The sequence below is a fragment of the Notolepis coatsorum genome (genome assembly GCF_963971535.1).
Source record: "Notolepis coatsorum genome assembly, chromosome: 19".
Classification (NCBI taxonomy): Eukaryota; Metazoa; Chordata; class Actinopteri; order Aulopiformes; family Paralepididae; genus Notolepis; species Notolepis coatsorum.
In genome coordinates, this window is record NC_140183.1 from 57041246 (window position 1) to 57055313 (window position 14068).

The following is a 14068-nucleotide window of genomic DNA, read 5'->3' on the forward strand; positions in this document are numbered from 1 at the left end:
AAACAGCAATCTCATCACACAGAAATTCTCTCCCCCCCTGGTCCTTACCCCACCCACGGCCAACAAAACAAATAAAGACAGGACAATAATACAATTAAAATAAACAACAATAAATAATAACAACAATGACAACAACAACAACATTGTCAACAAATGAACAGCACACCTCTTACACGTCTGCTGTATGACCTCTTCCATTAGGGAAACCCACCTCCGAAAAACACAACCGGGACCCCAAGACCCCCGGTCCCCACCGCTCCCCCAACCACACAGCGAAACCACCAATTGACACGGCCAGTGACAGCATGCGGACATATTCACATACCGTCACTAGCCATGTCAATCAGCAGCCCCCCCGCCCAATCGAGAAACCGGCGGAGACCAAAGGTCCCGGAACATCCGCCCCTGGCCATGCTCCTCCAAGGTCAATCTCTCCAGTGGAAGAAGATGGGATATCTGATCTTGAAACATCTCAAAAGTGGGCGAAGAGTAATTTTTCCAAAACAGGAGAATACATTTATTGGCAAAGTAAGTTATAATAATCAACAATCTATATTTTTTGGATCCATCTGGATCTCAGCAATTCATTTAGTAAGTAGGCACATGGGGACAAGTCAAATTCCGTTTCCAATACAGATTTTGTAATTAATTAATACAATTCTAGAATCATTTTAGTTTTTCCCAATGCCAAAACAGAAATGTTGTAGAAATGTTCCTTCGTTATGTATGCATTTTCTTTTTTTTTGTATCTTTTCCCCCCTCCTTTTTCCGATTTCTCCCATCCCACTGTTAGTCGTTATGCCAATTCCCAACCCCCTTCCTGGTTGTTGCGCACCCCCCCCCCCCCCCTACTGTTGGTCCGGTAGGCCGGAGACTGTCACATGCTTTCCTCCGACACATGTGCAGCCAGCCGGCAGCCAGCCTGGCAGCGCAGATTCTCACCGGGAGAGTGTAACGTGTGGAAGGTCACACTACCTTTCTCCAGATCCTACCCTCGCTGTGCAGGTGCCCCGACCTAACTGTAGGGGTCGCTGTCCACAACGCCCAGGACCCACCCACGGCTTCCCTCCCCCTAACTCAGCCAAACGAGTTAGTATAGCGATCAGCCCAAGCCAAGGCAATGCTGACTCTCCGGGAGTCGAGACCGCAGCCTCTTGCATTGGTGACGAGCACAATCTCCGCTACGCCACCTGACCGCCTATGTATGCATTTTTATTGGGGTTAGATTCAATTTATGGATACATTTAAAATGAGCTTCTTTGATTTTGTTACTTGTAAATGGAAAGTGTATTCTATCACAAATATTTAGCCAGGTATTTTCATAAGATTTCATTGTTAAATCTGTCTCCCAAATCCTCAACAAAGGCAAAAAAGATGAGTGACATTCTTTGGAAAATATCTCATACAATTCACAAATTTTACCTTTAATTGTGGTTGATGACATTAGTATTTCTTCTATTTCATGTAATTCTAGTCTTAACCTCTTCCACCCGTGCGGTCCATCGGCGGACCGCAAATGACATCACGTCATAAATCAATCTGTCTAGACTGTTTGACAAAAGTATCGTTTTATTTTTCAAACGTATTCAAGTATAAACATCATAACCATGTCACAACACCATTTATAATGTATATTATCATCAATACATTAGTTTAGCAATAGGTTAAAGTGTTATTACTTTAACTTTTTCGATTTGGTCATGTTTATTTCGCGAGAGGCGACCATTTTGGAGGTTTTGAACCATGGTAATTGTAGTTTTTGTGGCCATTTTGTAAAGGGCATCGCTAGCTGTCGATCAGTGTTGGAATTTTTCAGAACGACACTTCCCAAAAGGCTCTATGTGGTTTCAAGCATCATACTTCTGTATGAATTTTTTAATATCTCTTATTTTTCGGGATAATAAACCGCAACGCTTAACGTTATTGACATAGATTGAAGCACAGTTAGTTTATCTTCCCTATTTTTGCATGCAGCAACAATTACATTTGAAATTAGTTTCAAAACGGTTGCAGCCGGATCAAAATATAAAAGTACAGTAGATTACAGTAGATTTAATTATCTGTTCTTATGCACGCCTGGTGATACTAAATCCAAATTGAACATTGAAATATAATATATGTATATATATAAATGTGCGAATTGGCTATAATAAGGTAATTTATAAGCCTGCTATTCTATATTCTATAATAATATTTCAAATTGCATTGGTCCGGATGGGAGAATTCAGTACTGTATCTACAGAACCTTCTGTTTAATCATCTTCCCTTTATTCATTTCCTTAGATTTTTTTGTACACATGATCTCAACAAGATCAGTGGCAGTTCTTCATGTCTGGTCATTAGCATGGTGTTATTCACTGTCAAAGATGCAAGAAAAATCATAATTCATATTCTCCTTTGTTTCATCACAATTTAAGCAATCCTAGTAATAGACACAATATTTCTGACACTGGGGTCCATAGATGTCCCTAGATACCAATAATATGCAAATAGACCTTGTAGAAGTGGAGCAATATTCCATTTACTTAGGTATGTATTTTAGGCAGATTTGCAGAAAATAGGGCTCCGGGCTTAAGAGGTTAATTAATTTTCTCTTCTAAGTGAATGTATGTTTCACATTTGTAAATATTTAAAGAAATCAGTATTGGGATGGCATATTCTGTTCTTAAATCCATAAATGATTTTAACTGCATATTTGTGTGAAACAGGTCTTTAAATGGACTTATGTTGAGCCCATTTGAGTATATTAATTGATGTTAGATGTTATCTAGATCAGGATTGCGATAGATAGGAGAGTATATGGAGGTACAGTTGGTGATACCAAGTTTTTTTAGCAGTCCTTCCAAGCACAAAGTGCGTTAAAACAGTGAAACAATTACCTATGTTTCTTATCTTATTAAATTGTCTTATAAATATGAGAGAGTCCAATGGTAATGGATCAACACATTTAGCTTCTAGCTGAAACCACTGTGAGTCCCGTCTTCCAACTACAGTGAATTCTGAGCATTCCGAAAACATTTATTTCAATATTGATACTCAGATATTATTATATTAATTTTAGTTTGACTAAGATTTTTTTCTAGGGATGGGGGTAAATAATTATTACATTTATTTCTTGTGCTTTAATCAATTCCTTGGGGAAATTGTCTGTGATGTGCTCTCCTCAGACACACACACACACACACACACACACACACACACACACACACACACACACACACACACACACACACACACACACACACACACACACACATTTCACTAAACACTTTAGTTAGTGAAGGGAGAGCATAATTACCAGTGCCCTGGAGCAGGTAGGGGTTCGTGTTCATCTTGCTCTAGGATACTTAGACAAGGATGGACATATTGTCAGTTACCAGTGAGTCTCTCTACCACCAGGCCACCCTGTTGCATAGCATCTACCATATTCAACTGGTTGTACTGTACTGTTGGACTAACAGTAAAGGCAGACATGAGTCGGTTGTCAAAGGATGTAAACCAGCCTCCGTCAGGAACTCAGATAACGGTTTCACTAGTCACCACCTTGATTCATTCTCGATGAAATATCAAAGTAAGAAAATGCGATTGAAATCATGGTTGTGAAATGTGAAAATAAATTCCAATCTCTCTCTCTCTCCCTCCCCTCCCCCCAGTCTGTATCAGTGGAGGATAACAAGGTAGTGAGCACAGTGACCCTGGAGGCTACGGCGGAGGTCATGGCGAGTGGGGCGACCTGCCAAGTCACCAACGTGCACGGATCAGACAGCAAGGCCTTCAGTGTCTCCATCAAAGCAAAAGGTAAGTGGTGGAATAAGATGATGATGCTTCCTCTATCTCTCCTCCTCCTCCTCCTCCTCCCACCCCCAATCCCATCCCCCTCCATCAGCAGGGCTTTGATGTTCACTTTGATTTGTATTCCTTCTGTTTCATATATTCTCATCGTTTTTTCTCTCCTCTTCTCTCGAGACGAGCTACGTGCACAGAATGAACATTACGTTCCGCGCTTGTCTTTCTTTCGTGCTTCCTCTCTTTCTATCTTTCTTTTTTCTCTTTTGCGCTGTCTCTTACCAGTGCTGTAAACTAGAACCTAACCCTGTATTTCTCTCTCTCTCTCTCTCTCTCTCTCTCTCTCTCTCTCTCTCTCTCTCTCTCTCTCTCTCTCTCTCTCTCTCTCTCTCTCTGTCTCTCACTCCCTCTGTCTCTCTCTCTTTCTCTGTCTCTCTCGCTGTCTCTCTCTAACTCCCTCTGTCTCTCTATCTCTCTTTCTCTCTCTCTCCCTCTGTCTCTCTATTCTCTCTCTCTCCCCCCGCGCAGCTCGCTCCGCTGATAACAACGCCGCTGACAGAGGTAGACACTTCTCCCTCCTCCTCGTCCTCTCAGGACTCTTTCTTGTACAGACCCTGTAAATTAGACCCCCCCCCCCCCCTCCCACACACACACACACACACACCCCTGACCCCTCGGCCCCGCCCCCTGGCCCCACCCCCGCCCCCACGACCTCCACCCCCAGCGCTGTACTGTTGTACTGTACACCTTGTATATTTTCCCCTCTCCCTCTCTTGCTACCGAACACTGTGGATATTGTATATTGTTACTCTCTCTCGTTTGTCATCTCTTCTTTGTATGATGTCCGTCCTCTATTTCTCTGGATGCTGACTCTGTTTTCTGGCCCCTCCGGGGATAATAAAAAGGATTCTATTCTATTCTATCTCCTCCTTCTCCTCTCTTCCTTTCTCCGTCGGTGTGCGTGTCTCCTTTTGTCTCTCACTTTTTTCCTGCCGTTGTTCTCTGTGTCTTTCACTACTCCGCCCGCCCCCCCGCCGCCTCTCTGTGCTCTTGAGTTGCCTGGCGCTGATGTGTAGTTTTGGTGTTTAAAGGGGCAGTTCACCGAAGAACACTGATTTTTTTGGTGTTTAAAGGGGCAGTTCACCGAAGAACACTGATTTATTTTGCAAAAAAAAAACACACATCCAAAAACTCTCAACAGTTTTGCACACGTTCATTTAGTTTGACAGTTACAGGGAGGTGTAGTGGCTATGCCATTGGTGTTTCCCGCGAGGTCCACCCTCCTTGAAATGGCCATGTATTTCCAATGGACCCATTTATAAATCGTCTCGTTTAAAACAAATAAAGCATGACCATTGGCAGAGTGTACCTTTCTTTGTGTATTCATCCACAATCTATAGCTCAGCATGAAAGAATTCGCAATTAATCGTAAAAGTAGCAAAATAACAACGTTTATGTTTTCGTTCACCAGTGATGTACCTGAACGCGTTCATGAACTCATTCATATTTTGGCCGAACGTGAACTGAACGTACTGTATTTCCGCTCTATCACAGTATAACTTCGTTCGAAAGTGTGCCAGATTTGCCCTTCAAGGCAATGGTAGGGGAAACACTGATAAATAATCACAGTGTGATTGAAATGCCAGTATTCTGATTGCTGTCTGTGGTTCTATATAGGTTGTGGCAATATGTTTTACAAATAATAGCTCGTAGCAACTATTTATGAACTATGAACTGAACTAGTTAATTAAAAAAAAATTGTGAAATGTGAACTGAACTAGTTCGTGTAGAAAGTGAACTTTCCCAACACTGTCGTTCACTGAGGAACTACATTTCACGTTGGCGCTGCTGACTGATGGCACCACAGAGTAGACTCCTGGCTTTAGCAAAGTATGCTGCCAGGGAACTTAAGGACATGACAGTAGACATTGCTAACGTCTAGTACGTTTAGCTAGGTAACGTTAGCTATGTTCGTTAGCTTGGTATCAGCGCAACTGTCAATGGCTGTGACGTGTATTAGGCGAACGACTGGTAAGTGTAGTTATTTTTTAGCGACAAATTAAAAACCTTATAACTAACTTTATTTCAAACCAAAAATGCTTAAACAATAATGGTAGTGATAGAAGGGAACACATTTTGTGCAAAAATGGAAAGCTTGCCAATGTTCATGAGGCAGAATTATTACAATAGCCGATAATACATTTTCCAAATGATAAATCCCTATATGGGTGGACCGCACAGGAAATGAAAGTAACGTCAGACTACACCTCCCTATAGAGAGTACATTAGTTTGAATATGGCCACCAGTGAGGTCATCTGGGACATTGTTTCCTTGTGTTTTGTTAATTACAGCTCAATGAAATGCTAAAGCAGCAGTCCCTATAAGACAAGGTATTGCTATGTTTTCATCTGCATCATTCCATGGCACTGTAATTAACACAAGGAATCAAACTCATTTACTCTCAATAACTGCCCATCTAAATTAATGTGTGTAAAACAGCTTTTGGATGTGTGTGAGATTATGTGCAAAATAAATCAGCATTGTTTTTTTGGTGAAGTGACCCTTTAACCTTAGTATGTGTTTACTAGAGGGCTTGTGTAGTACACTGTGGTGTGTGTGTGTGTGTGTTGCTTTGCTATGCCATGGGACTGAGGAACTTTCTCTCTTTCAAAAGTGCTGCTCTCGGGGAACCCCGTGCTTAAGTCAGGTCTGTACTAACCCCCTATTGAAAACCTGTTACGGTGTTTGTTCCATATACTGTAGAATCGGTGTGGGTACATTTGTGTGTGCGTGCGCGCACGTGTGTATGTGTGTGGGTGCTTGTGTGAGACTTGGGCCAAACTTTGTGGGCAAATACTTTTTTTTGTGTGTTGGGTTTCCCTGCCTCAGTGCCCGATGTGTGGCGGGCTTCGCCATATACGACAATATAATGTCTGCTAGGAGGTTCAGATATAATCACAGCTGTTTTAGTCGACCTTACTGCTATTCACAACTAATCTCACACTTTTTTAGAAATGTGATGTGTTCCATTATGACGGAGGAGTGATGTTATTTTCGTCAAAATGTCACTATTTTTTTTGGGTGGGGGTGGTTGTTACATTTCAATATGTATATGGGTCCAGACTTTCACAATCTGTATGTCTTACGATAAAGTCGGAAAATGATACAGTAAATAATACTTTACTCTATGTATTCTAGTGCATCCCCCCAAAAAAAGAAAACATGGTTTGGTAACACCTATTATAAATCATCGTTTCCCTCTTTCTGACACTGTATAAACTCAAAATGTGCCTGCAGGTCCAATGTGACCGAAGTGTTTTTTCCTTCTGATAAACAACACCCATCCAATACTCCCAAACAGAAAAACAAAAAAAATACAGCTATATTTGCAAATACTATTGTTTGGCTCAGTGAGTGTGCAGGTCGCCAGGCTTATATTCATAATAAACCATCCCACGCCAGCTCTATTTGTCTGGAGAAGTTCCCCTTCTTTGCAGGGCTATAACTTTTTAAATTGTATTGCTAAATTGACATTACTATGGCCCATTCAACGTCAAGTATCTATTGTTCAGGGTGTAGCAACGTTATACTTTTTCATTCACATATTCATACTAAAATACGGTCTAAAGTATAAGTATGTTTTTATCGTTTTCTGCAGCATTCTGCAGAACGTGATTTATAGCCCTAAATGCATTATATTGATGATCAAATACAGTTTGATAGCAATCTGCGCGAGAAAGAAAATGTCAAATGGACGTGCTTCTAGAAGTTACTACTTATCATCTGATGTTGACCGGATGGGGGGGGGGGGTCGTTTATAATTCCGTGGCCAACGTTAGATGATTCATCTAGTGTGGGTGATATGATCATTAGAGCAGTTTGTATCGAACACGTTAAAAAATTACGCTGAAACTTACCGTAGCGTCCTCGTAGCGTTGGGCGATGAGCGTGGAGCAGAAATATTCCTATTATGGGATGTAGAAATATGCGATCCATCTCCAGGTTGTATAATAGTATATACGTCCAAATCATGTTGTTTATCGAGTTATTGGTAACGGATTGCTATCCATTGTGTCTACCTCGAGTCCTGGGACTATTAGCGAGTGATCGGACCGAATTGGAATGAGCACCAGCTTCCGTTTCCTGTTTCCGGTTTGGGCGATCCGCCGATCGGCCACCAGATGGCGCTCTTGAACCGTTGGAGAGTTGAGAGGGGATCAACAGTAGATCTCAAGTCTCCGGGGGAGAAATATGATTGCGATCACAGATTTTTGAAATATTGATATCAAAGACGTGGTACGGCGTCTTTGGCAGAATGAGCATGGCGGGGAATGACGTGGTAAGGCGTTTTTAGCGACCAAAGTGTTATAATTCATCGTTTCCCTCTTTCTGACACTGTATAAACTCAAAATGTGCCTGCAGGTCCAATGTGACCAAAGTGTTTTTTTCCCCTGATAAACAACACCCATCCAATACTCCCAAACAGGTTAGAACAAGCGCAAAAAAAAAGACAGCTATATTTGCAAATACTATTGTTTGGCTCAGTGAGTGTGCATGGCTGGCTGGGTGTATATGTTTTATTTCCTGGCTCAGCTGGGTGTGTGCTAGTATGTGGGGGTATAGACCCTGTTCTCAGGTCCCACCACATTTCAGTCATTGCTACTGAAGGTTATACTAAACACCCCATCCCAACCCCACCCCCCGCCCCTTGCCTCCTCTCTCCTCCATCACACTCCTCCGTGCCCCCGCCCATCCTCCCTCCCCTCCTCCTCCCATCACCTCCTCCCTCCCGCCCTCGACCCCCTTCAAATAAATGTCCCCCACCCCTCTTCTAAACCCATCAAATCAAACACTCCCCACCCGTGATTTTTCAACCCTCACCCTCTCCCCACGTCACCCTAACTCCACCCTGCTCCCACCGTCCTGTCACTGTGCCTCCGTCACCCCTCCCTTCCACTACCCCAAACCTCCCACCCCCCACCCTCCACCCTGCCCGCCTCCCTCCACCCCTTACCCCCCCCACCCCTGCATCTTCCTCCATCTCTCCTCCATCCTGTTGGTTGACGTTGGCGTAGCCGACACACAGCAGGGAGGCTCCAGCATGGTGGTGATCGCCGTGGTCATCTGTGTTCTACTGCTGCTGCTGCTGGTGGCTCTGCTCTACTTCCTCAACAAGAAGGGAAAGCTGCCCTGCGGAAAGACGGACAAGAAAGTGTGAGTGGAGAGAGAGAGAGAGAGAGGGGTGGAGGGATGGGAGGAGTGGAGGGGTGGGTGGGATTTGGAGGGATGGGAGGAGTGGAGAGGTGGGTGGGGTTTGGAGGGATGGGAGGAGTGGAGAGGTGGGTGGGGTTTGGAGGGATGGGAGGAGTGGAGAGGTTGGTGGGGTGTGGTGGAGGGATGGGAGGAGTGGAGAGGTGGGTGGGGTGTGGTGGAGGGATGGGAGGAGTGGAGAGGTGGGTGGGGTGTGGTGGAGGGATGGGAGGAGTGGAGAGGTGGGTGGGGTGTGGTGGAGGGATGGGAGGAGTGGAGAGGTGGGTGGGGTGTGGTGGAGGGATGGGAGGAGTGGAGAGGTGGGTGGGGTGTGGTGGAGGGATGGGAGGAGTGGAGAGGTGGGTGGGGTGTGGTGGAGGGATGGGAGGAGTGGAGAGGTGGGTGGGGTGTGGTGGAGGGATGGGAGGAGTGAGGGATGGGTGGGGTTTTGAGGGATTGGAGGAGTGAAGAGGTGGAGGGAGGGAGGTTTTTTTTCTTCTTTTTTTTCTTAGCTTTTGCATAGCGGCAGCTATTCTAACTGGGGTCCAATAACAAAGATATACATTCACACTCAACACCATACATTGACAAAACAATAAATAACACACCTAAATAAAACAAACACACTGCAGACAAAGCAATTAGACAGGCTCCGACTGAATCCATCAGATCCAATTAATAGATAATTGATTTAGTACAGCCCTATTACTTTACCGTATTACCAAAATGAATTCTTAAAACCATGTATATTATTATGTTGCGTAATATGATTTGGAAGTACATTCCATTTCACCATTGCTCTGTATATCACTGTACGTTGCAACCATGTAGTCTTGCATTTTGCAAGTGAAACAGCCTCCAGCGGCGTGCCTAGTAGAATAACCATGTGGGGGTGGGGGGTAGGAGAGAGGGATGGAGGGAGGGGGTGGGGGAGGGAGGGCTAAAAAAGGTTGAAACCACTTGACACTGTTGCTCCTACTGTCATGAGGATACTGATTCATTATCACTCCCCTCATCTCTCTCTCTCTCTCTCTCTCTCTCTCTCTCTCTCTCTCTCTCTCTCTCTCTCTCTCTCTCTCTGTCTGTCTGTCTGCAGGGCTACTGGAGAGGTGAACAACGACATTGTGGTGGAGATGAAGACGGAGAAGGCCAATGAAGAAGCCGGCCTCCTCAACAAGAGACCAATGGACCAGGTAGACAGACAGACAGACAGACAGACAGACAGACAGACAGACAGACAGACAGACAGACAGACAGACAGACAGACAGACAGACAGACAGACAGACAGACAGACAGACAGACAGACAGACAGACAGGTAGACAGACAGGTAGACAGACAGGTAGACAGACAAACAAACAGACAGACAGACAGACAGACAGACAGACAGACAGACAGACAGACAGACAGACAGACAGACAGACAGACAGACAGACAGACAGACAGACAGACAGACAGGTAGACAGACAGGTAGGTAGACAGACAGGTAGACAGACAGGTAGACAGACAAACAAACAGACAGACAGACAGACAGACAGACAGACAGACAGACAGACAGACAGACAGACAGACAGACAGACAGACAGACAGACAGACAGACAGACAGACAGACAGACAGACAGACAGTTGGATTGTCAAATCAAATCAAATCAAATTTATTTGTAAGGCCCGACACCACACGTGAATGTCCCCATGGGCCGAACACGTCTTCTTTTAACAAGTCAAGAAGAAACATCACAATAAATCAAGAACAAAACAAAAACACCATGAAGTCCAAAATGTTTTAAATAAATGAATGAATAAATGAAGGCAACACTCCCAGACATACCACACGCGAAGGTAAGGAAAAACTCACAAAAAACTTAGCAATAGGAAAAAAGCACCACAGACAATGTGGAGGGGACACACCTTAGAAGGGCCATTCAAGGGGGGATCTCCCTTCTTAGATGTCGGTGATAGTAGTGTTGCTATAAAACAGACAGACAGATGTCAAACAGACATCAAATAGACAAATAGACAGAGAGATAGATGCACAGGCAGACAAGGAATCGGCCAGTTTGACAGATAATCAACCAATCATTCAGTAAGACAGTTAGTAAGACAAACGGACAGTCAGTAAGTAAGAAAGACAGACGATCCAGGGTCACATGGGGGGCGGGACTAAGGGGTCAAAGGCCACGGTCCATGGCTGTGGTTGGTGTGCCCTGCTTACTATGAGGGGGATTTTCCATGCCCAGCTAGCTCGATGGTAAACTGTCACAGTAGATTACCTTCTAATGGTGGATCATGATCTTGAGACTGGAGAGTTAAGTCAACATGACCGGGATGTCATAGCCAGCCACGCGTGAGCACCTGGCAACCATGTATAGACAATGAGAGGAGGAATGCTGATCTAAAATAAGTGACTAAGTCATATTTGCCACTGGCCAACTCGCTCCTAGCTAGTAAGGTAATGAGTAACATCAGGCTGGGGACAGGGTTGTTCTTACAGCGCCGGTGGAGAATTATCTTTTGTTTCATGTTTGTACCAGAGGCTTTGGAATGAATGAAAAAGCTATTTCACTACAGTACATCTTCTTCCACAGATTGGCAGCGAGAACTTCCCCAAGGGGATCAATAAAGGAATATCTTATCTTATCTTAATTGTTTGACACTATGATATTACCTTAAACGCCTGCACAGGTAGAGAAGTGACTTCACTGATTATTTCTGTCTTATTTCAGTCATATTTTCTGAAAGCTAATGTAACCCATACCGGCACTCGTTCTCAAGGGAAATACTGCATACAGGATGGAAATGACAAACTGCTGTCTGAAGGGAGATGTATGGAACATTAGGCTATTCTTAGATACAGTATAGCCATTAACAACATAGGCAACCTATGAACATTTTTTATTTACATTTCTAATATAAAACAGATATACAAAATTGCATTGACATTAATTTTAAGACAGTTATTTCAATGTCACTTATCTACGTCTGTCTATTGTTTCCCCCTGTTTCTCTCTGGCAGTGATGAACGGAGGAAACCACAGAGGAATGGAGGACAACAGTCATAACGACGGCAGACTTTTATTTTGGTCAGAGGGAGGATATTTTTACAGAGGGACGTGACAAAATGACGGAGTGTATTGTATGGGTGCATTTAGTCGGGTGGGGTTAATATATACGTAGAGAGGAGGTTGTTTCGGGGAGTGGGGGAGGTGTGTTGATATTTGGGCATGCTTGTTTTGTAACCTGGCGTACACCGGCCTGAATGATGTGGCAAGGATGGGACACGACTCCAATGTAAAGAGGGATCCATGTTTAAATGCTTTTATGATAACACTGACCCATCCTGCTTTTATCATTCTAGAGATCGGCAGGATAGAATTTCCCCTTTTATTTTTTACTTAACCCACCCATCCAAGTTACCCCAGGTTACAAATCCTACATGCCCAATATTTTAAACACAGGACCTATTTCAGTACTGGATATGACATCATCACCGTGACATTATCCACTTTATCCACCGATCACATCTTTGGTTGATTCCAGTACAGAGTAGCGCTATCCAGTCAGGCATGGTTGACATCATCCGAACACAGTGGCCACGCTCTCTCCTCTTAATCTACCCCAAAAACGAAACGCAAAACGCCATTAAAGCCACTGTGTTCCGCTGGAGTGTGTTTGTTCATGCCATGTTGCACTGCGTGTATTAGAGTTGTAACGTGTGTTTTCACTCCGCTTACATGGAAGTGTAAACACTGAAGTGACTACTCTATGTTGGAGTCTGCACTTATACCCCGATCCGCATACTCTGGCTACATTGGCCAAAAAACGCTATCACACCTTTTTAAGTCATGGTACTTCACTCAACCCATTGGAAAGCATTGATTGTACAGTCGTACACTACGTTTGATCCGTAAACAAATAGCTTGGCACAAAATGGCGTTAACATTTCAGCCGGAAGAACAAGCGGCGTGTTCGCTGTGGTGGTGTTGTTTGTTTATCTGTGTTTTTTTTTGCCATCTGTGAATGTTTTTTACCCTCCATATCCATAAGTAGCTGCTTCCTTGGCAACAGCCAGCACATCTTATTGCGGCAATCGTTTTTTGTAATTCCCTGCCTTTTTTCTTTTTCTTTTTTAATCAAACCAAAAAGGCCTCAGAGGAGGAGGCGAGCTATTGGGATGTACAAATTAGTTTTTGCTATTTCCACCAAGCTTGTATATTATGTGTCATCATGTGAATCGTTTATGTTTGTTTGTTTTTTCCATTTGCTCTCTCGTTTTTTCCTCTGTAAATTCAAATACTGTATACTCTGCCCATCAAGCGTGAGGCGGACTGTACGCGACGTCGAACTGAATGTGTCTGTTATTAGTGCACCGCTGGCCTGAGAACCACTATCATTACCATTTGTTTTCCTCTCTTTAAGTCTCTCACAGTTTTTCTTTTCTTTTTTTCCGTGCCTGTGTCTTCAAGCTAAAGCCATTCTAACACAACCATACGCCGAAGTCATTCTAACAAACACAGCTCTCGTCGTTCTGCTTTGAGAGCACCAATTATCGTCTGCTCCAGCTGGAAAATTGGTGTAATCTGGCGAAAACGTTGGGAACATTATCATTCCCTTGTTGACAATCTCAACTCACAGCCAGCTGTATTGCCGCCTCCCACGGCACGCAGATGGACCTTTTCTCCCTGGGCCACGGGATGGTAAGCACAGATTCACCCATAGAGAAGCTGCAGTTTGATACAAGTCTAGGGGGGGGGGGGGGGGGGGGGGGTGGTAGGAAGCGGGAAGAGGAGAGTTTCATGAGTGGGAGGGGCCAGGGGTGAAGTGGGAGTATGTGATGTATACATTTTTTTTATTCCATTTTTTTTACCAAATGTGACCTTGAGCGTCATATTTGAGATCGTTCCAATGTGTAGATCTGCATTGTTTTACAGCTCTGTATCTTTCTCTCTTGCGTGCGTTTTGTTATGAACCATAATGTTTATACAGAGAGGTGTGATTGGTTGACGCAGCCCCTTTGCCTTTGTTGTACACTGGA

General features: G+C 43.9%; 1 protein-coding gene across 1 annotated transcript in view; it reads left to right on the top strand.

The window, feature by feature from the left end:
• Positions 1 to 13776, top strand: part of bcam (basal cell adhesion molecule (Lutheran blood group)) — a gene marked incomplete at its 5' end in the record, with an annotated part of 23055 nt that extends 9279 nt beyond the window's left edge. Inside the window, 6 exons of the mRNA XM_084336658.1 lie at positions 202 to 293; positions 3654 to 3798; positions 4315 to 4347; positions 8863 to 9001; positions 10134 to 10230; positions 12050 to 13776. Coding sequence (XP_084192784.1) covers positions 202 to 293; positions 3654 to 3798; positions 4315 to 4347; positions 8863 to 9001; positions 10134 to 10230; positions 12050 to 12052 — 509 coding nt within the window. The 3' untranslated portion in view covers positions 12053 to 13776. The remainder of the gene's footprint in view (positions 1 to 201; positions 294 to 3653; positions 3799 to 4314; positions 4348 to 8862; positions 9002 to 10133; positions 10231 to 12049) is intronic.
• Between the last annotated feature and the right edge of the window lie 292 nt (positions 13777 to 14068).